The sequence below is a fragment of the Rhinolophus sinicus genome, chromosome 6 (genome assembly GCF_057876585.1).
Source record: "Rhinolophus sinicus isolate RSI-liver-muscle chromosome 6, RSI-T2T, whole genome shotgun sequence".
In the NCBI taxonomy this organism is placed as follows: domain Eukaryota; kingdom Metazoa; phylum Chordata; class Mammalia; order Chiroptera; family Rhinolophidae; genus Rhinolophus; species Rhinolophus sinicus.
This window is the reverse complement of record NC_142506.1, coordinates 69,140,732-69,163,158: the sequence shown is the minus strand read 5'-3', so window position 1 is coordinate 69,163,158 and position 22,427 is coordinate 69,140,732. Positions and strand designations below refer to the sequence as shown.

The 22,427-nt window shown below is 60.0% G+C and overlaps 2 protein-coding genes across 6 annotated transcripts; both read right to left on the bottom strand.

Moving 5' to 3' along the window:
* Positions 1 to 1,492: 1,492 nt before the first annotated feature.
* Positions 1,493 to 8,590, bottom strand: ELF3 (E74 like ETS transcription factor 3). Of its 3 annotated transcripts, XM_088799195.1 has the most exons (10): positions 8,455 to 8,590; positions 6,617 to 6,859; positions 4,988 to 5,158; positions 4,538 to 4,759; positions 4,255 to 4,350; positions 4,003 to 4,122; positions 3,782 to 3,871; positions 3,581 to 3,697; positions 2,709 to 2,904; positions 1,493 to 2,200 (listed from the first exon to the last, which is right to left on the bottom strand). In XM_088799195.1, the coding sequence occupies exons 1-10, from the start codon at positions 8,519 to 8,521 to the stop codon at positions 2,086 to 2,088; spliced, it is 1,437 nt and encodes a 478-aa protein (XP_088655321.1). In that variant the 5' UTR covers positions 8,522 to 8,590; the 3' UTR covers positions 1,493 to 2,085. The 3 variants fall into 3 exon arrangements, with proteins under 3 accessions (XP_088655321.1, XP_074173225.1, XP_019606465.1); XM_074317124.2 differs by lacking the exon at positions 6,617 to 6,859; XM_019750906.3 differs by lacking the exon at positions 8,455 to 8,590 and having other exon boundaries at positions 5,531 to 6,758.
* Positions 8,591 to 8,679: 89 nt separating this feature from the next.
* Positions 8,680 to 21,688, bottom strand: RNPEP (arginyl aminopeptidase). 3 transcript variants are annotated; one of them, XM_074317122.2, is made up of 12 exons: positions 21,225 to 21,688; positions 18,128 to 18,268; positions 17,740 to 17,888; positions 15,237 to 15,353; positions 14,458 to 14,693; positions 13,249 to 13,362; positions 12,394 to 12,506; positions 12,134 to 12,242; positions 10,937 to 11,161; positions 9,941 to 10,083; positions 9,089 to 9,253; positions 8,680 to 9,058 (listed from the first exon to the last, which is right to left on the bottom strand). In XM_074317122.2, exons 1-11 carry the CDS (start codon positions 21,645 to 21,647, stop codon positions 9,095 to 9,097), a joined length of 1,929 nt encoding a protein of 642 aa, XP_074173223.2. In that variant the 5' UTR covers positions 21,648 to 21,688; the 3' UTR covers positions 8,680 to 9,058; positions 9,089 to 9,094. The 3 variants fall into 3 exon arrangements, with proteins under 3 accessions (XP_074173223.2, XP_019606464.2, XP_074173224.1); XM_019750905.3 differs by having other exon boundaries at positions 8,680 to 9,253; XM_074317123.2 differs by lacking the exon at positions 21,225 to 21,688 and adding an exon at positions 20,805 to 21,171 and having other exon boundaries at positions 8,680 to 9,253.
* Positions 21,689 to 22,427: the final 739 nt, after the last annotated feature.

Sequence of the window (22,427 nt, the reverse complement as noted above, 5' to 3'; positions counted from 1 at the left end):
GAACATGGGCTGTGGTACGGCCACATGAGATAATGGGGTGAGGGAAGCACCTCGTAAACCGAAACAGGACGAAGGTCAGAGAGTGGCACTTGGCGGCACCTCCCTTTGGCAGAGGATGAAGGGGCTGGGCCCCACTTCCCGCCAACACCTCCAGTGTGGGTGTCACTGCCCCCCTAAGAGGGAGGCGGGTGGAGCGGCTGTGCCCTGGGTGCCCGAGGCCCATCATTCACTCTGCAACCAGTGTAACCTTGCTCTAGGGGCCCCAGAAATAATGTGGGTGCAGAAACCAACACGGCACCAACACATGCGAATTCTCAAGAAACGGTACTATTAGGCTAAGCTGCTGAAGGGGCCTCAGAGGGGACGTGCCTGGCGGGCCAGCCCCCAGGTCTGTCTGGGGAGAAGCCTGTGACGTCACCCGTCACCTCTGAGGCCACCTGCTCACATGTCAGAGGCAAGCTCCTTCCAGATGGTTCCAGGAGCTTCCAGGGTCTCACAGGGCCCTCTGCTCTCTCCAGCCAACTTCCCCACGGCCCTCTGACTGCCCGTTTCTCCAGAGCAAACCCCACTCCCACGCACATGGTTTTCCAAGAGCCCATCCCAACCCACACTCCTTTGGTGAATAATCTCGTATTTCTAAGACCACTAACCAGCATTTTAAACTTATAAATATAGCGGGGTTTCGATGGGCTCAAACTTAAGGACCTTTCCCTGTAAGCCATTCTTCATAAGGAACCCTACATGCAGACCCCACATAGAAATGTCCTCTCACAGGCTCCAGACGAGTGACAGTCCCGGGCCTGCTGAGGATTAAGCCATCAGCCCCCAGCCCCGGGGCAGGTGCACCGAGACACAGCCTGAGTGGCCTTGGCTCGGTCACTGGCCTGTGGAACCCCACCTTCTGCATCAGTAAAACGGGCACGACAGACCCCCTTGGCTCACCCTGGGAGCGACGCGTGGGGCCCAGCGCCGGGCACAGACTAGGCTGCCGACGGCCAGTCCCTCCCTGCCCTTTCTCATGGAGGCTCATCTCTGTTTGCCTTGTTTTCTCCCTCCATAGGTCACAACTGATTTCTTGTCAGATGACAAGAGCTGGGATTCGGGTTACAGTCAGCGTAGAGCCACCTTGGCTGGAATGCAGAAGCATCTCGTCCACGAGGCCGGACATGCAATTCTAGGTTCTGATAGACCTTCAGGTCCAAATGCCACCTTGCAGCACGGAAGAAGCCACAGGGGCCGGCGTGGCCAAGGTCACCACACACCGTCGGGACTCGGCTGAGCTCAGGCCCTGGAAGCCTCCGCGGTCGTCAACAGCTTCACGTCCTCCTGGCCCGCGCAGCACAGCACAAAGCCAGGCCATGGCTCCAGGAACCCTGCCCTGCAACTGGCCTCAGCCTCCCCTCCGGCCGGCCAACCCTGCTCCGTCTGTCTCCCAGCCCCGTGACCTTAGCCAATCCGCTGCCCACATTTCAGTGCACAGGCCGCTAAGACGAAGGTTACAAAAAGCCCAGAGGGCACTTTATTGGAGGTCTGTGCCTCCACTCAGAAGAAAGGAGCCAGGGCCCTGGCTGAGGGTCCCGGCACCCCCACTCCTCGCGGGCCCAGCTGATAATGGTCAGTGTGGCCACCAGCACTCGGAGGGAGAGGAGTGGGGAGGGGGCTGTCTTAGAAAAAATAGATTTCTATGTACATCTGACGTATTTATAACACATAAATTAGGGAGCACCCTGACCCCCGCCCGCGGGTCCAAGCCAGTCTGGAAAGAAGGTGCAGGGTGTCCTGTCTCCTCGCTCACAGCACCCTGGGCCTCAGGCCTCCTCGCCTCCAACCAGGCGCCTACAGGAGGACGGCGGTGTCCGCAGCCACGTCTGGAGGGGCCTTGGGAGGCACCGGTAAGGGAGCGACGCGCACGGCACCATTGGCGGAAAAGTCACTTCAAACCCTGGGCTTGTAACTCCACGAGCAGCCGGCCGGGGACAGCGGGAGCCTCAGCCTCCCCCGCAGCACCGCGGGAGCTCACCGGCCGTCGTCCCGGAGGGGCTGCTGGTCTCAAGTCCATGCACTTTCCCGGGTCCACTGGGACCCTCAGTTCCGACCCCCCGCAACCTCCTCCTCCTTCCAGCCGCTGGAGTTCTTGCCAAACTTGTAGACGAGCCTCCGGCCGTCCACCCGCTCCAGGATCTCCCGCTTGTAGTAATACCTGCACCAACACGGGCGGTCACTGGCGTCCAGCCGCCGCCCATGTCCTCTCCCGGCCCCACGACCCGTCCGCAGGTGGCCTGTCCCCACCAACCTGAGCCTGACCCGCTTTCTGAAACTCCTCTCGTCCCACCTGCAAGGAGGCAGCGCTCAGGCCTAACCTGTGACTGGGGCACCGTCTGCCCTGGGCTTGTCATGAAACTGCTCGATTTCAGGGCTTAGTGGTGATCTGGGGGGAACTGAGGTCCAGAGACAAGCAACCTGATTGCCTTGGGAGGGGGCGGCATGGGCCTGGCCAACAAACGCTCTCTGCACGGCGTGCCCCGTGGGTCACGCAGAGATGCTGTCACACTTCCCTGTGCTGCTCTGTGCCAGCCTCGGCTCCCTCCGTGCCACCGCACGCTCCACGCAACGGGCAGACCTGCTGTGGTGCTCACGCTGCAGGACGCACAGGTGGGAGCGCGGACAGCTGTCCCTGGCTCCCGCTGGGACGCGGGCGGGCCGCTCACCTCATGGCCCTGCTCAGCTTCTCGTAGGTCATGCTGCTGTTCTTCTTCTTCTGGCCCCACAGCTGGGCCACGGCCTCGGAGCGCAGGAACTTGAACACGCCTTCTCGCCGGTCCTCCCACTTCATGAGGCCCTCGTTGAGCTCCGGGTGGATGAGAATGTCTCGGATGAACTCCCACAGGTGGGTGCCCCTGGGGGCTGCAAGACCACAGGTGTCAGCAGTGGCCTGGCCACGTGCCAGCACACGCCCACGAATGCCGGGTGCTGTCCCGACGGGGAGTCCGGGAGGCCCGGCTCTCACCCAGCACAGACGTGCTCCTGCTCCAAGACTGACCGAAGCCTGGTTGGGACGTGACAGTGCCTGGGACACGCTGTGCTATGGCCACAGTTAAATAGCAAGCACACCAACAGCTCACCGGCTCGGCAAGTATGGGACCCCAGACCGGCTCCAGCCTGGGGGACGAGGGGACGGCTTCCTGGGAGCAATAAGCCCCTGGTGACAGGAAGGAAACAGCCAGGCCCAGCGTGCTTGCAAGCGAGGGGACTGTGTGTGGGGGAGGCGCCTCGGGGCGAGCTCCCGGGGCCACCAGCCGACGGCACAGAAGCCGTCTGTGGGCTGCGGGTCCAGCAACCAGGCCCCATCCTCGGTCGGAGCCCTCCCCACTCCCAGCAGCTGCATCCTCACACCACCCAGGGCACCCCTCCAGCAGGCAGGATGGGGGCAAACGCAGAGGGGACGTCCTCCAGCAGCTCAGTGTCCCCGCCTTTCCGGCACTCCCATGACAGGCTCTGCAGCTGGTTGGTGGCCAATGCCACACAGCCCTGGCCTGTGCGTGGCCATAGGAAGGGAGTGGGCGCAGGGGCCAGGGCTCACCGTGTTTGCTCCTCTTGCTCTCCAGACTCTCCCGGGACTCTCTGGTCAGCTTCCGGGGCCGGCCCCGTTTCCGCTTCCCGTGCTTGGGGTCCCCCTTCTTGTAGTCCGGAAAGCCGTCTATGGAGGGAGCGGACGGTCAGGAGCGTGGGGCCGGGGGAAGGGCTGGCCCCGGCACCGCCCACTGGGACGGCCTCCACTCACCCCTGGAGAAGAGCTTGCTGTCCGTTGGGTCGAGGTCCACGTCACTGCCACCGGAGTCTGAGGGGTGGGAGCTCTGAGAGGCGCCCGTCCCTAGGGGAGGTGGGCTGAGTGAGTCCCCCCGCAGCCTGTACCATCTGCTGGGCACGGGTTCCAGGCCTGGGCCCCAGGGTCTCAGGGACATTTGGGGGAAGGAAGGCTGCGTCTCAGGCGAAGCCCCTCACCTGTGATGGAGACGTCGGAGCTGCCGGGGGACAGGGCCCCTGTACTGTAGCTGCCGGGGCGGCAGGGGCTGGCCTGCTGGCTGTCGTCCAACATCTCCTGGCCGAAGGGGCTTCCGTGGTCTGGGAAGAGGATGTGAGGGTTCAGACGGGGCTCAGAGGACCGCGCACGGACAGCTGAGGCCACCAGAGGTGTGACGACCTGCTGACCTTCCTAGCTGGGGAGACAAAGCCAGTGGGGGAGGCGGTTCTCACCAGAGGGGCCTGGGTCCCCCAGGGTCTCCTGGAAGTACATGCTGTCCTTCTCTAGGAGGTCAATGATCCAGCTGAGTTCATCAGGAAAGCTGGAAGCTGATGAGGATGGAGGGAGGGGTCAGCGCCCAGGCTGGCGGCCCTCCCACCAGGCTCACCCTCAGGGGCTCTCGCTGGCTGGTCCCTCCCACAGCCTTGCTGACCTGGGCTCAGGACACGGGGCCAAGCCCTGCACCAGCCTCCCTAACTGAGCGGGTGACCCCGGGGGCCCAGGGCCTGGACTCACAGTGGTCCCACAGCTGCGAGTAGAGCTGGTCCCCCAGAGGCCCAAAGACCAGACGCAGCTCCTCGGGGGTGCAGCTGCAGAGCGTGGCCCCATCCATGTCGCAGCGCGAGAAGTCGATGGTGCTCGCGTCGAACTTGTTCTTCTCCACCTGGTAGCTGATCCAGTCCAGCACCTGGGCCTTTGACCAGCACTGGGGCTGCTCGCCCAACCAGCTGGCCTTTTCTGCAAGGGACCAGCACAGCGGCAGCTCAGCCTTCCCGGCCCAGCTCTGTGCTCGAGAGCCCTCCCGGGCGGCGTTCACCTGCCTTACCCGCGGCTCAGCCTCTTCCCAGTGCCCCGGCCCCGGCCCCCGACTCCCTGCCTGACCCGTCCACCTAGTACACCTAACAGGCTCCTAGGGGGCCTTCTGCCCCCCACCCCTACCCGCACCCCCACCCCCACCAGACGCACCTGCGCCCTCCAGCGGCATGTGGGGGCTGCTCAGGGACCGCCCCAGGTCATCGGCCCCGAAGGTGGCAGCGGGGGGAGCAGAGGCCAGAGAGGGATCCTCAGGGCTGTACATGGCACTGAAGTAGTTGCTAAAGACGTTGCTGATCTCACAGGTGGCGGCCATGAGGCTGCCTGGGGAGACACAGGCTGGTGAGGGACGGGCTGCGCGTCCCCAGTGACTCTGTTCCAGCCAAGCCTGGGGACACGAAGGTCCCCATCTCTCCAGACACCCCATCTTCCACAAGAGCCAAGACCTCAGAGCTGCTGGGGGCACAGGCTCCCTGCCGGGCCCCCACCTCAGGCCGGGCCCTGGTGTGGGCTGGGCCGTCATGTCCACCCGCTCCTCCCAGGGATGGTCCCTCTGCTCTCGGACTCTCAGGTCCGCCCTGTCGCCGCCCCTCCTGCTGGGGACTCCACACTGCAGAGACGCAGGGGGCAGGTCAGGACTGCAAAGCCCCTTTGTCCCCAGGCCCAGGCTGGGGAATATGACAGGTGGGGACCTACCGAAGTGGCAGGCAGGCGGGCAAGGGCCGGCAGGCAGGCGGGAGATCCAGGTGGCTGGCCAGGTAGCGCGGCGGCTCCACGCCTGCCTGCCTAAATAGCCGCGTGGAGCCCCTCCCCGCCAGGCCTTTACACCGCCCGCCCGCCGGTAACCTGAGCTGGTGGCTCATTGGACCCAGGGGATTTCCTGGCCTTTAGACTGGGCGCCTGGCCCCAGGTGATTTGCATATTTTGTGCCACTTGGCCCAGGTCCTCGCTGGCGTGCTGGGAAATCAAGCCCGGCTGGTTTAATGATTGTCAGACGGTCATCCCGCACCCTCTGGGGTTGGGCACAGGGCACAGGCCTGGGCGGGTGGTGGGCGGCTCGCTGCGAGGAGAGCGCTGTACTTTCGGCCACCCTCAGGCTCAGGAAATTCCTCCAGAGGGTGGGGGGCAAGCCTGGGAGGCAGGGAGCGGCTGGTGGGGGGGGAGACCTGGGTCGCAGAGGCTGCTAGCCCCAAGCGTCCGGAGATCTGAGGACAAAGGGCCCAGTAGGGAGAGAAGGCCCGGAGACCTTCGGGGCCCCACACCCCAGAACTCAGGCTGAAAGGCTCCCCAGGCAGAGTCCATGGGCTGTTGGGTGGGGACAGGCCTGCCAGCCTCGCCCAGGGCCCGTGTCCCCAGACTGAGGCCTGCTCACTGGCACCTGCTTTGCTGCCAAGGCCTTGGCCCTCTCGTCCTGCTCGGCCCCCACCAAGCATCAGTGCTGCTGCAGCCGCGTGTGGAGACCTGGCCCTGCCTGCTCATGCCTCTCCGGGGCCTCCTGCAGGGCTCTGTGGATGCCTCTGTCTGGTCTCCCACCTCATCTCCTCTCCCGGCCCGTCACTAGCACCGTCTGCCACCCCCTAGTGGTCAGAGCCTGACTACCCTTGTCACTCAAACAAGAAAAGGGGCCGCTTCATGTGATTTCCCGTTTTCACAGGCACTTTCAGCACAGTCCCCTTTCATCCTCACACAACCCTGTAAGGCAGGGAAGGTCGTCCCCTTTTCATACACGGAGCCCAGGCTGCATGGGGCACGTTAAGTGGCAGGGCCTAGATTCAAGCCCACCGACTGGTGCCGCTGCTCTATGCCACGTGTCCCCGGCTTCAGGGGCCTCCGAGCAGCTCCACGGCCGGCCATGCTGTCCCCAGGGCAGTGTGAGGCCCTCATGTGTGCTGCTCTCGAGGGACCGCGTCCTACAAACCCCACTGAGGCCCTGAGTGGGGGCAGCACGGGGTGGCAGGACGGAGGCGGGAGCCTGGCTTTCCGCTGTTTCCCCAGCTACGGGATTCTGTGCCTCAGTTTCCCCATCTGTAAAAACAAGCATAAGGTTGTTTGGACCTTATGATCCTTCAGACCTGGCTCCTTCTCTATGACGTGGGCTCTGAGTATCGCTGTCCCGGGGGTTCACTGCCCAGCTCAGGGGTGAAGGGCTTACTCAGAGAACAGGGCACTTGCCCTCAGGGCTGCCCTCCCCTTAACCCCGCAGCCCGAGGACTCAGTGCAGCCTGGTGAACCTGCTTCTCACCCTCCTTGTCTCTCAAACTGCAGGGACCCAGGGGACGGCTAAGGCCCAGGGCCCCTCTATTGGGGGGCAGGAGGGCTCCCAGGATTTTCCCCAGCCCCCCAGGGGCCTCCCCCAAGGAGCCTGAGGCAGGCACACCCTCTGCCCAGTCACTCCGCCTGGAATGTGGGAGAACCGGCTCCCAGCCCAGGGCTGCTCACAGGCTCAGGCCCCGAGTGCAGCAGGGTAAGGCTGCCGAGGGTGGGGCCGGAGGACCAGAGAGGCCGAGAGGAAGGACAGCAGCCCCCTTGCCCTCATGGGAGACGTGGGTCTGAGCTGACGGGTTCCTCAGGCTGGAGGCTCACTCACCCCCCAAGTGGTCCTGTCACCAGTAGCCAGTGCTCTGGCAGGTGCTGCAAAAGCCTGAGCTTTGAGCTCAGTGCTTTGGAGGGTGGGGTGGTCAGGGGGCTGTGCAGTGGAGGCTGGGCAGTGCCCTCCCCATGGCAGGGCACAGCCTCTTCTCACACACGGGCATGCGTCCCAGCCCTCAGAAAGGACAGCGACGGCCAGCAGGACGGTTGGGTGGCCACCAAGGTGAACGAGGGGGCAGGTGAACAAGTTGGTGAGGACGCAGAAAATCCACGGGTCACAGGGGTTGTCACAGGAAAGCCCCAGAGTGACCGTTATTAGGGGCTCCTTCATGCTGTAGGTTCTTGTGCCAACAAGGAGAGGCCACTGGTCTCAGAGCCGCTAAGCTGGACCGCAAGTGGGGAGCAGGGAGGCGTCTGGATGGCCGTAAAATCATCCTTGCCTGGGACATCCTGCTAGGGACAGCCCTGGAAAGGCTTGTGGCCGACAGCCCGTACAATCCTGGGCCCCAAGACCCTCTCTTGAGACCCACAGTCCCCTCTCCGTGGGGAAAGACGCACTCGCAGCCTGCCAGCCGCAGCTTGATTTCGCTGAGAACAAGTCTACTCATAAGTAAGTGCTGGGCTCTGTGCAGGGCGGGGAGACCTGCACGAGCACCCCAAGCCAAGGGAGAGCCACAGACTGGCTCGGGGGCCTGTACTTCAGAAAGGCAACTTACAAGTATCCAAGTATTTCCCTGCAACCTTCCCTTATCCCATAATCCAAACCTAAGCTGCTGACTGCGTAGGTACCACTGCAAACGAGGAAACCAGAAGTCAGACCGGCTCTGACTAGTACAGCATCACAACAGGAAGTTATCCAGGCTGGGAGGCAGGCGAGCCCACAAGGCCTGCGAGGCCCAGAGTGGAGGGGAGGACGCGGCGGGTGGTGCAGGTGGGAGAGAGGACGGGGAGGACGCCGCAGGGGGGGGGGAGGACGGGGAGGACGCCGCAGGGGGGAGGGAGGACGAAGTGACACTGTAGGTGGGGCGTACCTGCCAGAGGGAGGGCTGGGCTGCCATTCGTTTGCATGTTTTTCCTGAACAGCTGCACTACAGCCATGCTGCTGTGCTTCTCACATGCATTGTGGTGCCCCCATCTCCTACAGCCTGGGAGCTACCCAAGGATGAGGTCTCCCCCAGTGAGTGTCTCAGACACCTGCACATAAAGGGGACACCTGAGAAAAGGAATTTCATAGTCACTCAATCTACAACTCCAACTTAAACACTTTTCACTCAAAAATATTTATTAAAATAAAGGTTAAACTGGAAAAAAAGAACATCCAGAATGCAGCCCTTTGCCTACGACACAGGAACCAGCAAAAACAGAAGGCTCTCTGTTCCAGGCCGACGCTCAGGGGGCAGGGGGCCCATGTGAGCCAGGGTCTGCACTGAGCCAGGGGGTGGTCTCTGGTCTCAGGACTCGGGTCCAGTGACATCCCCACGAGTCACAGATGTCAAGCCCGGAGAAGACTGTCCCGAGGGACATAAACTCAGGGCCGTGCCTGGGAAATGGGAACTGGGGACAATGATTCTGAAAGCTGCGGTCCGTGGGAAGAGGCAGGGCCACCACGGCCCAGGTGCCTCCAGGTGCCCCCAGGTGCCCCCAGGTGCCCCTAGGTGCCCCCAGGTGCCCCTAGGTGCCCTTCGGCGCCAAGACCTGCTGCACGTAGTGGACGACATTGCTGTGCAGCTGGGGGGCAGTGGCCGCGAAGGTCTCCTTGGCAAGGGTCCGGGCCACCTCGCTGCCACCCATCATCGCATGGTATAGCGGGAGCGTATACTTCTGCTTTCCCTGCAAGAAACACATGCGCGTGGCCGCCACAGCCCGGCCCCGGGTCTGTCTAGCCCCTGCCCCAGGGCGGGTCCCAGCAGTCCTGTCAGGTGCCCCGGGGCTGGGACAAGGGCTTCCCAGACAAGAGCGCCCTCGCTCTGGCATGGCCTCGGGGCCCAGGATCCAGGCAGGGCGACATCGGTGCCCCCGACATAGGACAGCATGGGACAGCTACACTCAGCAAAACAAGCGGGACCCAGACTCTCGGGAGCTGCCAGTGGTCGGCAGCCAGCGGACGGCAGACGCCAGGCTCAGCGCACGGAGCTGAGGAGCATTGAGGCCCGACACTGGCAACAGAAGGCAACCCGCACGCACAATGGGCATGCTGCCATCAGCCACTTGGCCAGTCCCGGAAGCCCAGGCGCTGAGCAGCCTCCCGAGGGCTCAGGGGCTCTGAGCACCAGCATCCGAGTTGCCCCAATGCTTCCCCGCAGGGCGGATCTGCCGGGTGACGACACGCAGCTGGCGCAGGAACCTGCCCAAGTCACAGGCTCCCCGGGGAGTGGGAACCTACAGCCTCACGGTCACTCATCCCCTTGACCTCTGGCCTCCCTGCCAAGACTCGCTCCCCCGGCTCTGCGTCAGGCCTCACCCGCGCGGGCAGGCTCCCCTCGCCCACAGGCCCACCGGGCGCACGCGGGCACCCACCTGACTCTGCAGGAAGTCCCTCACTTTCCAGAACTCCTCCTGGTGGTCGTTCTTCAGGACGATCTGGCCCCATCGCAGCCGCAGCTCCGCGTTGCGTGCCTGGGAGATTGTCGGGTACGTGTCTCCCAGTTTCTTCACGTTCCCTGGGAAAGAGAAACGGGGTATCTTTTGTATCGTTTTACTTTTTCGGTCACAGTTGACAGTGTTACGGTAGCTCCAGGTGCACAGCGTGTGATTAGACACCGAGGTACCGACCCGAGTGACCCCCCAGCAGGCCGAGTGCAGGCAGGGTTAGCCATGACTTCAGCAGCAGAGCCTTGGGTCCCGGCCTAAGACGTATGACGGCCCTCAGGCACTGGGAGTGGCTTCGGGGGGGTCCCAACTGCCCACCTCACTCCTCACCCCGCCCGCTCAATGCTCCAAAATTGGAAGAACGTCCTCTTCTCACAGTTGCCTTAATTTCTGAGTCTCTTCCACCAAATGTCCCCACAGTGTCACAGACTGTGGGCGATCACCCTGTTTCACTCCTGGATTATAGCACATGTATCCCTGATGGCCTGGCCCCACTTTGCTCCAGCCTACGTCATCTCAGCTTTCACGGGACACCCCCAGTGGAGCCACTTCTGGCAGAGCAGCAAACAGGCAGAGCACATGGAGGCCTCGGCCGCCGGGGCCACATAATCACAGCCCCTACTCCAGGGTCACCAGGACTGGGACGTAACACAGGCGAGAGCTTAGACGGATGACCAGCAGAGCCTGGATGCACGACAATGGCTCCCTACTCCAGGCCCCGGGGCTCTCGCGCGTGTGACCTGTATCCTTCTGTTGACACACTGCCCGACAAGCACTGCGTCCCCCTGCTGCCCTCCTCTGACACCTGGCAGTCACCCGGGAGCAAGTATCACAACTTTCCTGAGTCTCCCTCTGGCCCGACAGAGAGCCCTGAACAAGGGGCCGTGATTTACTAGGGCGAAGACATAACCTACTTGTTCTTACCGGGGGGCAGAGGGGATTTCTGCAGGATTTTATCTAGGAAGTAAACCAGCTGGTAGGTCTTCCAGGTAGAGATGGACACAGCCTCAATGGCCTTTTTGTCCAGCTCCTCTGTCGCCCACAGCTGGGCCAGCTCTTCGGCAGGTTTCATGAGCGAGTCCCCAGGGGACAGGTCAGGGAGGTAGGGCGGCCAGCCAGGGGTGTTCAGCCAACGATCAAACTCGAAGCCTGGAGAAAAGATACTGTCAGACCCTGTGCAGCCTCCCGGGCAACTCGACCACGTGACTCCCCAGGCCTCAGGCCGCCTGCCTTTGCACCCAGCTCTGGCTGCTCACAGCACCGCTCCCGTCACCTCATGCCCGGACACTGCCACAGACGGAACTGCCCCTTTTCTACTGTGAAAGTGTGGTTTGCTGACCGAACCAAGCGGACGGGTACCCTGCACGTCTCCCTGACGTCCGTGGCTGGTGCTCTGGGCCAGGCCTGGGGTCGATCCCAGCTCAGCCGTCGAGCCAGAGGCCCTGACATGTCAGCTCCCCTCTCTGCACCTCGTTTTACATATGATGGGGAGAGGCCCTGCCCTCATTGGCAGCAGTGAGGATTAAACAAACAAATACACATCAGGAGCTCAGCACGCTGCCAGCTGCATAGCAACCACTCAGTAATTATTAATTATTAGCTACAGAGGCTCATGGCCTTCACAGGTGGGCCTCTGACCAGAGTGGGTGCTCTGCCAGCCAGGGCAATCCAGCTGTCAGAGGAGGCTGCCTCCTCTGCCAACCCGCGAGGTGCCTCTAAGTTCACAGCACACGGGGGTATCTGACGGCTGCGTCATCTGTGAGGGGTGCCTCCATGCTTAGGCATCGGGCCTCAGGTGGCACTCGGACCCGCCCCACTCAGAAGGCCACCCCAGGCAACCCCGAGCTCCCGGCTCGGTGAGCTTCGCGTGGGCAGCTCTGGGCCAAGCCAAGGGTCTGACCACGTGGCCCAGGGGCGAGGAAAACGAGGAGCGGTAAGGAAACACACAGGAGAAGAGGAGGCAAGAGGAGGGAGAGACATCACTCTGCGGCCTGCGCCGACCCCCAGAGCACCTGCCAGGTGACTCTGACCCGGCGTCCCCCACCCCCGTCTGCCCAGGTGTAGACGAGAGGAGATTGTCCACGACCTCCCGCAAGCCTGTGGGCCGGCCCCTCTGCTCACCCGGAATGGCGTCCACACGCCGTGCCTTCAGCTCCGGGAAATACTCCAGGTAGAAGTCCAGAAGGTCCTCGGCTAAGATGCTCTGGAACTTAAACTCATCGACGTAGGCCTGTGAGGGGGGACGTCACCGCAGCTGCTCTGGCTCCCGCGGGAGGACAGCGTCCTTCGGGCCTCCACCCTCCGCCCGCCTCTGCCCTCGTGCTCTGGCCCAGCCACACTGAGCGCGTCTTTCTTCTCCCCAACCGTGGAGTGGACGGTACCTTGAGGAACTTGTCAAACTGGTCCAGGTCACCCACCAAGTGGGCCAGGTAGGAGACAAAGCAGAAGCCTTTCTCGTAGGGCGTCTCATTGTAGGTATCATCCGGGTCCACACCTGGCAGAGGGCAGCAGACCTGAGCATGTGCGACCTGCCACCTTAGTGGCTCTGCTGGAGCTCCAGGCTCCGCGAGTGACTGGAAGAGGTCAGAGCCAGCCTCCCTGAGGACGGAAGGCTGCACTCCAGACCCACCCTGGCTCCCACCTTGGGGGAGGCCTCCGAGGGCTGTTAACCATCTGGAAGGACAAGGAAAACAGCCTTCCAGGCTCCCAGGTGGGTTCTATGGACACCTAGGCTGGAGCGCAGGGCTCGATGCCTTTCCAGCCCCCTGGTCACCACATGCAGTCCCCTCCCCTCACAGAACAGCGAGTGGTTCTAGCCTAAAATAAACGAATCACGAGTCTACGAGACATTCATTCTCATAGTGCCACCGAGGACCGTTATCTTCAACTGCACACAAGGGCTGAGATTAGTCACGTGTGGCACCAAAGAGAAATGCTAGAACGCAAAAGCACGTGAGCTTGGACAAGTCACTCAGCTCAATGGTACTCAGTCAAATCCTCTACAAACCCACGGTCTGGCTTGAGGACAGAATGGAACGCAAAGAGCCCTGTAAGGTGACGGGCAAATCTGCACAAATGCAGCGTGAAGTCACCGAGGATGCACAGACCGGACAGAGCGCCCACGTGCCGTGAGCCGGGATGGCTGAGCTCCATCTGGGGGTCCATCTGTCCCCAGGTCAGTTCCCTACATTCCCCAGCGGAGGGTCGGGTGGGGGTGTCAGGCAGGGCCTCCGCACCTGGCTCAATCACCACACGCAGCCTGTTGAGCGGGTTCTCCTCACCGGCGATGTCCATGTGCTTACGGAGAAGGGCCCGACCCGTGGCAGCTTCCAAGCAGGTGTAGGCAGCTCCTGGGCAGAGGGAACCAGAGGCCCCAAGACCCGTCAGCACATCAAGCCGGCCGGCTTGTTGGGGCAGGCGTGCTGCCCCCTGGTGGCCACAAGAAGAAAGAGCAATCCCTGCGCTCACTGCCCAGCCCTCCTGGGGACCCCAGGACAGAACGGGCCTGCGCCCCAGCTCCCTGGGCCTCCCAGGGCCTGGGCAGCTCAGGCTGTGGGTCTCTCCCAGACCGGGAGACGTGGAGTCACACTGGTCCTCTCACAGTGACCTTTCCCTATCCACACATTTTTATTGAGAGTAACACATTCAGTGGTAGTAATTTCATCTTTTATGAACAGATTATTTTCATCTGAACTGCTCCCATGGGACAAGAGCACCTATCACCCAACATTTTTCTACAGGTGTCTACGTCTCCTTCTGTCCCTAAAAATGTGGGAAGGGGTCCAGGGGTTTGAACCAGCTGCCCCTGTGCTCGTGAGTTCTGACTCTGGTGAGCTGCTGAGCTCCCAACACACTGACTGTCTCTGAACGATGAGACAATGGATGCATATTTCTTGGTGAGCTTTTCCATAAACACCAAAATAGAATTTGGTCAGAGAAATAATAAATGTATTTCTGAAAGCACCTGATACACAGCGGGTCTTCAATAATGAGACAGCACTGGGCAAGTATTTTAAACGCACACCTGGGCCCAGCTGGAGGGTCCGCCCTCTCCGGCTGCGTGGCTCGGGCACGTGTCTGTGCTCAGTCACAGTGGACTCACACACACACACATGGTTCACTGGGCCGCTGCAAAGCTGTTAAAGGATGCGTTTCCCACCGGGCCTCGTACAAAGCTGGTGTGAGTATAGGTGGTGACTGTACTCATCTGACTGACTAGTAACGACCTCACTGCCAGGGGACAACCAGCCACTGTCCTGCAGGGTTGCCCGGCTGTCGGGAGAACAGCAGGAGTGCGGCTGCAGCCTAGGTGCGTGTGTGGGTGGGGGGCTCAGCTCCGGAGGGTCATTCAGGCCACGCCCTTTTGAGACCCTCCCCCACACGCACCACCGCCTCCGGTGCCACCCACCCCACCCCCCAGTGCCACCACACGGGGGCTGGCTCACCAAACAGGACTGTGGAGATCCTTCTCTGGGCGTACATGGTGAACCCCTCATTGAGCCAGAATTCGCCCCAGTTGGCATTGGTGACCAGGTTCCCAAACCAACTGTGGGAGATCTCATGGATGATGACATCGGCCAGCGAGCGGTCTCCCGCCAGCAGGCAGGGGGTGACAAAGGTCAGACAAGGGTTCTCCATTCCTCCAAACGGGAAGGATGGCGGCATGAAGAGCAGGTCATACCTGCCGGGAAGCGGGAGGTCACGGGAGGCCTGGGCTCCCAGGGCAGACCCGCCTCCCTTCCCAGCCAGGACCTTCTTTCTCAGCCTCCTCCCAGATGCTGAGATGCAGCCACCGACAGGCTGCAAATGACGTGATGCCGGCAGGTGCAGAGATGACACCAGGCTCCTGGGTCCCCAGGCAACTCGCCAGGACTCCCCCTCCCCAGGCTTGCTCTCCAAACCTTCTGCCCTCATTCTCCCTCCAAGCACCTGAGCTCACCAGTGGCCAACTTGGGGTCACAGAGACCCAGCAGAGTTGCCTCTCTGAGGGGACTACAGTCTGAGGATTTCGAGGGAAACACGAGGTGGGAGCTGCCTCCAGCGACCAGGAGAGCTACAGCACGAGGCCGCTGTCACCACTTCCCTAGTCTTCCCTCAAGGTCCCCTCCCCCGCAAGAGTGCATGCGGCCTGGCAGAGCCCTTCCCCTCTGGGGCTGGGGACAGGAGGACACCAGGAGACAGGGGACAGACAGGAGGCAGGGCATGGCCAGCCGGGAGAACACACCTTCCCCACACGTATGGCCCGAAAAGCTTCTCTCCCGTCGCCAGGAATTCTTCTATCACCCCGTCGTACTCCTCCTTGGCAGCACCGATCAGGCAGGGCTCGGCCCACACCCGGCTCCTGACAAGAGAACAGAGAAGGTGGACTGGTGTCCATAGACCATCGCAGGGGCCGGAGCCTGAAAACACCTGTAGAAAATGGGCCTCTGTCGCATGTTGGAGCAACGTGAAGGTGACTGTGGGCAGCTAGACAGACAGGAGCTGCGAGGTCAGCTCACCAGCACCGATCCAAGAGGCCGCTCCCCACACCTGACTAACAAGAGCCCAGGTCGGCCTCGTGGGGTGGAAGCAGGAAATGGGTGACACACAGCGCCAGTGAGAAACCTAGCTGAGTGGGAAGGACATGGGCTGTGCTCCAAGGTTGGGGGGTAGACAGAGGGGGAGAGGGGGAGAGGGGGAGAGGAAGGGAGGAGAGGGAGGCAATTTTGAACGCACACATGTAGTTGAAGATGACACTTATAGTTTTCTTGAAAATCACACAAATGTCTATTTCAACTTTAATTCCAACTTTTCCCAAGAAACCCCAAATGCGTGGTGGCAGTATGCACAGCTTCATAATTTCCTCCATCTCCCAACCCCAGGTGAGAAGCGAGAAAGGAAAGGGGAGGACTGGGGCTGGGACTTGACAGCAGGACAGGCGCTGGCCTGTTGGTGAGAGTTTAGCGACCGCACACCCAGCCGGGACAGTGGCCAGGCCGGAGGCCCCGGGAGCCTGAGGGGCAGACGGAGGGGTGCGGTGGGAGCAAGGCCACCAGAGCGCTGGAAGGTCAGCAGGGTGGGGTCAGAACGACTGAGGCCAAGGGGTTTGCAGTTTGCAATAAGGTGCAGGACACAGTAAGGGCTGCCCAGGTTCTAGAGAGCGGCAGCGGCTGAGTCGGCACAGAAGGCTCCCTGAAGAGAGGAGGTCGAGAAATCGTGAAGCCACCCTCCACCCCGGGTGCTGGATGGGCCATCCCCTTGGAGCGCAGCCACCAAAGATCACGTGACAGGGCCGCAGGCTGAGAAAGAGCCTGTAGGAGTGAGTGTCTTCAAGGAACTACTTCGTGACCCTCCATCCCCAGCCTGGGAGCCAATGAACGAAGTCCCTGAACCCGTGACATCACCGCCAGCACATGCGCCTCTGTCAGAAGAGACTAGGATGCTCTCAGTCCGGCTGGAATCTCACCACTAGCAGATGCTAGTGCAAAATTTACACAAGAAATTTACACCTGAATTTGCATTCCAGTTCTGCCAGCTAGGGGACGGCACAAACCATTTCACCGAAGCCTGTCTGCTTATCTGCAAAATGGACAGTAATACGTCCCTCATCGAGTGTGTGTACGGATAGAAGAGATTATAATAGAGGAATCACGGGGATACCCAGCAGTTTCCTGTGGGGACGACTGGGTTTGGGGGCACCCTTTGCTGGAACACCCTCCCAGTTCACACCGTAGGATCCCCACCCCCCCGACCCTAAGATGTGACCCGTGAGGCAAGGACTGTCCACCTGATGGGGAAGGAATTAGCCATCAGCAGCTAAATGGCTCTGTCACCTGGATGGATGTACTGCGTTGTCATTTTATTACAGAGGGGTCAAAACTCACTATTACCCAGTGTGCTCAGACTACATTGTTCTCTCACTTCCCATTAATAGTTCACAGCCTCTCTAACGGAAACTTCGCGAGAGTCAATTCTCTAAAATGCCACTCCTTTGGTCACCGAATGCCTCCTCTACAGGAAGGCAGCAGGGCAGCTTGTCCTTCCAGGCTGTGGTACTGTTCTGAGTATGTGCGGGGGGACACAGATGTCAATGGAGTCCCATCAATTGTCCCCTCTGAGACCCAGGAGGGAAGACCCGTGACCCTAGCGGAGCTAAGCACCCAGCTATGAGGCCCGAGGCTGGTAACTAGTCCTGCCAGGGACCCCACCTCCCCCAGGCAGGGACAGAGATAAAGAGCCAGCGACAGAGGTGGGGACAGTGTCCAGCTGTACTGTCCCACCTCTGGTCCTGTCACGTCAGGATGAAGCTACACTGACAGATAACACGGTAGCCAGGAGAAAGCTGTACTCCAACTAACCACCTAACTTCCTGCATATCTGTGTCACTTGCTTCTCTAGAGGGAAACAATGAGATGAAGGTCATGTATTTCCAGGAACCAAGTGCTAGAGAAAACGGGGAGATATGATGCAAAGATGAAAAAGTGAGTAGAGATACTAGAAGGGAATTTAGAGCTTAAAGACGCTAATAAAGATCAGTCTTCTAGAACTGCTGCCTAAGCCCCAACGTCACTCTGCAGGCGGCCCAGGATGGCAGCGACCCCACTGCAGACACAGGATTGGAACTGGTCAGGCTTCAGCCTCACGGAGCCTCCAGACCGCACGTACCACCGGCGCCGGCACCACCGCTCAGAGGCCTCAGAGCCTCGGGCGTCAATCCCATGACCCTGCCCGTGATCTTTATCTCCTACCTGGGCCCAACTTCTGCCGAAACCAGATCTCCGATGGCCAGAGCCACCAGGTAGGAGGGGATGGGCTGGGACATCTGGAAGAAGAATGTGTTGGGACCTCTCTTCTCCCAGGTGTCAGCACTCATCACAGCGGTGAAGCCATCTGGCACCTGACAACAGAGAAAGCCTCCTGCTGATGGCTGCAAACTGCGACCTGGCAGTGAGCTGGAGGCCGCCGCCGAAAACCAAACGGGCTGAACTGATGGGTTTCGCAGATAACATTTCTGTGGGCGGAGGAATTTTCAGAGCTCCAACGGGACGGATGCCATAGTCTGTCCAAGGAGACACGGCCTCCTAGACGTGAAGGTCTGTTTCCAGTCCCACGGGCAGGTCCCCGGTCACCCCTTACCTCAATCAGGGCCGAATACGTGTATTTCACGGCAGGAGTGTCGAAGCAAGGGAAGAAGGCCCGGTTCAGCACCGCCTGGCCCTGGGTGTAGACAAAGGGCTTCTCCTTTCCCGCTGTCTGCTCGGGATCCAGCCAGCAAACCTAAGAGAGCAGAGTCCATTTCAGAACTGACCCGACGTGAGCTGGTGCAGCCAGAGCCAAGGAGTCAGCTGGTACAGGACAGTTTTAGGTCATCCTTACAATCGCTCTGCCAGCCCCTCGGGCTCCGACTGTGACAACCTCTCCTGGTGAGTATTCACCCCCTTGGAATCCGTGCCAAGGTGTGGCGTCCACCTCACACGTCAGAGACAGCCTGAGGGGCCCATTCCTCACGGAGCCCCATGGGTCACCTGAGGAATTCCAGGCCTGGCTCTGACCCTGTCATCCCGTCCGCCTCCTGGGTCCTTCTCGCTGTGGCCATTTCTCATCAAGAAATGAAAACGGAAGCAGCTCTATTTGAACTTGTGATAAAAGACACAGCAAAGCCGACGCTCACTGGCAGGAGCCTGTGACTAACGTGTCCTCCTTTCTCAGTGTTCCTTTCCGGATAAACACAGGTACAGGCTATGAGTCTCAGGGGTTTTCTGCTACCCCTTAACCCAGGGCAGATCTGAGCAATCACGACAAATTCCATTTTCACCTCCAGCAAAAATAGGTTCACGTACAACAGATAGTATATTCGTGGAAGGATGGAGCATATGTCAGCACCAAGTGCCGTTAGAATTTCAAAGAAAGACTGGATTCCAGGAAGGTTTCATAGGAGAAGCAGAGCGACTGGCTGGGCCCCCAAAGTGAGAAAGACGGACACGCTGGAGGATGGGAGAAGCATTCTCAGGCGCCACAGAAAGGCGCTGGTGGGTGTGGGCTGGGACCCTGGGAACAGGAGGTGCGTTTCAGGTACACAGGTGGGGGGGGGCTGCCTGGACAGCTGTGAGGAGGGGCTCTGAACACTGCGGACCTATCTAAGAGGCAGGAGGACATCACATGGGGATATTTTTCTTTGCTTGAGTTTTTGGTTTCTTTGTGTGAAAAGTTTAATGAGCCTATTTACAAAGAGAACAGTACAAATGGGAAGAAGCAGAGGCGAGTAACCTCACGGTGGCGATGACAGAGCCACTTCAGCCACGTGATCGCGTCAGCACCAGTCGCTCGCCATGTGGTCACTATGTATTCTCAGTGTGTGACGAACATGGCACCCACCTTTGTGAAATCCCACTCCGTTTTGTTGGGAATCTACAACAGCTCTAAAAAATAAAGTCTATTTTTTTAAAAAGGCAAAACCCACGGCCCCAGTCTAGTCATGAAAGAAACGTCACCCAAAACAACAAGGGGCACCCTACTGCACCCCTGACCAGCACTCCTCGGAACTGTCAGTCCCCCCCAGACAAGGACAGTCTGGGAACCGGTCCCAGCCCAGAGCAGCCTAAGGGGACGTGAGAGCTAAATACACTGCGGTAGTCTGGATGGGACGCTGGAACAGAAGCGACACTAAGTAAAAACTACGGACATCGGAAAGGGCTTCGGGCTACAATTCAGAACAGCTGCGTCAGCAGTGGTGCACAGACGGCACCAAGCGCACTCTACCCGGAAACATGGACGGGAAGTGTGTGGAGGGCACACGGAAACTGCACTGCCTGCTCAGCTTTTCTGTTAGTCTGAACTGATCCGATTAATGACGATAGTTCAAGGCGTGACATCGAGCGCTCACAGCTCTCACTAGGTACCAGGCATGGTTAGGCAGGTCTGCAGACGGCTCGCTGAACCTCTCTCGGACGAGGCCTGGCCATCGCCCTGCACCGTAATTCCTTACTCCACCTGCCTGTTTGTTCCTTTCTCTTTTAACGACACGGAGAAGAGAATGAAGCAGTACATACACTATAGAAAGAGTCTGAAGTCTGGGATTACGGTGAGAGCTCTCCTGGGAGGGGGCAATGAGAGGAAGGAATAAAGACAAGTGCCACCAATGGAGACCTTCCTGGTGCAAAGGACAGTTCTTTGTAAGCATGGCTCTTGGCCACTGTGCCTTAGTTTTGATATTTAATTTTAGGCAACACTTTCAGTAGGCAAATTCAACGAGGGCTTAATGTTTCCATTATCCTGTCTAATCTCTAGTTCCTACCCCAAACCAGGAACCAGAATATAACAGAGAAACCAAACACATTTCCAGACGTTGTTATCCCCAGGGAGCCCTAGGATTTTCCTTTGCCTTAGAGGTCAGTTTGCATTGCTTTAGACTTTCATTTTTAAAACAAATTCTCTCATAATTTCCTTTATTCCCCAAGTGGTGAAAGATGCAAACAGAATTGCCCTTTGAGCTGTAAGAGCAAAAGGTGAACTGTTAGCCAGATAAACCCACTCGTTGCAGGCAAGCAGCCTGCTGTGCAGCCCTGAACCCACGCATCTCACGCAGGACGTGCAACCACAGCCTAAGGACTCTCCACCGAGGGTTTTCCGATGTACAGGTGTCCGCCACAGCTTATTTACCATATCCCACCCACCCACCTAAGGCTTAGAAGTCAATCAAGACAAGCCACCTGATTATAAAGCCTTGTACACTCCAATTCCAATTCTTACTTCTACTGAAATTCTTTTGTTAAGCAAATCCAGAAGTTCACAGAAGGAAACTGAAACTAGTTACCCGGGTCCAGAGTTGGTTCCGCCTGTGGCCCTGACAAGGGCACACAGCACGAAGGCCTGAGTCAGCACCGGACAACATTAACTCCAAATTACGAAGAGTTCCGTATCCAGAAAGCCGCCTAGGACAAGGTTCCCTGCCTCGCGGAAAAGGACGCTAGACACGCGACGTGCTAGGAGGCACAGAGAGGGTCTGAGGGATAATCTGGACAAATCACTGCAAGAGAAGGGAGGAGAGGCCGGAGGGCTGGACAGGACAGTGGTGGCCAGCACGGAAGAGGGAAACCAGGGCGCCTGCCTGGAGGAGGAGCGCGCGCGGAGGGTGGAGGGCGGCGGTGCCCTGGGCGGTGGGAGTCCCCTCCTCCCCCTCCGCTGGGGGCGCCTGGACACTGTGCGGACACCTGGGCGCCACCTGCACACTCACCGCGGGCCCCGCCCCGACGCGGTAGGTGAGCAGCACTTGGAAGCGCTCCCCCGCGGGCCGGGGCTCCGGGAAGCACAGGCACAGCGCGCAGCCGTAGCGCGCGAAGGGCTGCGTGTGGAAGCGCACGGGCTCCTCGGGGCCGGGCGGCTCCCCCGGGCCGGGCGGCCCCCGCCGCAGCGCCGCCGTGGTCACCTCCAGGCTCGGGTGTGAGTCCAGCCGCAGCTCGGCCGCGCCCGCGGGCGCCAAGCAGCACAGGTCCAGGGCCGCCGTGCCGCTCAGCGTGCGGCTCCCGAAGTCGGCCCGCAGGTCCAGGTGCACGTGCAGCATCTCGAAGTCCTGGAAGCTGGATGCCGAGGCCACGTCCACGGCCCGCGCCGAGTGCAGCGCCCGCGGGGCCCGGCTCCGAGGTCCTCCGCTCGCCATGGTGCCACCGACTGTGCCATTCGCCCCGCCCCGTCACGCAGGCCACGCCCCATCGCCCTGCACACGCGCGCGCACGGAGGCCACGCCCCAGGACACAGCTGAGTCCCCCCAGCTGACCCTGTTCCCCAGGAAATCGGCGGGGCCACGCCCCCCCAAATGAGAGCCGGGACCACTCCCGTCCCGGAGCTTTTCATAAAGGGAAATAGTATTCTGTTCTGTGTTTCCTCGTTTTATAGTCTTAAATTTTTTTGTTTTTATTTTATGAATATGGCAGAGTATTTTTAAAATTCCATATAAGGCAATGTTAAGTTTTCTTTATCTTACTGGTTAGTGACATCCGAAAACTCTGAAAACCCCTTTTATGTGGCATTGAGCACAATGCTTGGTACCTATTAGACGTTCAATACATCTACCTTCAAATTATTCTGAGGCAATGTTTTCTGTTGAGCACCTACATCCGCCATCAGGCTGCATGCCAGGGATACAGCTCTAATGAGCCTGGCGCAGACCGGGTCCTGGGCGCTGCGTAGCTGGCATTCCAGGGCATGACAGTTCCGTGTGCTGTGCAACCTTAACCTGCGAAGAACAGAGAGCGGGGGACCACGGGGAGAGGCACGCAGCCTGGGCTCTGCAGGTGGATGCTGCTGAGGGAAGAGTACTGCCCTTGGCTGCAGGGAAAACATTTCTGGAGTTACCAGGTTCTCCTTTTAGCGCCGACTTCTTCCTGGGAACATTGAGTGGCCCCCTTCCGGTCATTCTCACTGTGCTTCCTGTGTGGCT

Coding starts and splice junctions, on each gene's coding strand:
- ELF3 (XM_088799195.1), bottom strand. CDS start 8,521: ATGGCTGTAGTGCAGCTGTTCAGGAAAAACATGCAAACGAATGGCAGC. Junction 3,698..3,781: donor CAGCAAGCTCTTCTCCAGGG/GTGAGTGGAGGC, acceptor CTCCCTCCATAG/ACGGCTTTCCGGACTACAAG. Junction 2,201..2,708: donor AAGCTGAGCAGGGCCATGAG/GTGAGCGGCCCG, acceptor GTGTTGGTGCAG/GTATTACTACAAGCGGGAGA.
- RNPEP (XM_019750905.3), bottom strand. CDS start 21,647: ATGGCGAGCGGAGGACCTCGGAGCCGGGCCCCGCGGGCGCTGCACTCG. Junction 18,269..21,224: donor GCGTCGGGGCGGGGCCCGCG/GTGAGTGTGCAG, acceptor CTGCTCTCTTAG/GTTTGCTGGCTGGATCCCGA. Junction 12,243..12,393: donor AGTTTGACAAGTTCCTCAAG/GTACCGTCCACT, acceptor CCCCCCTCACAG/GCCTACGTCGATGAGTTTAA.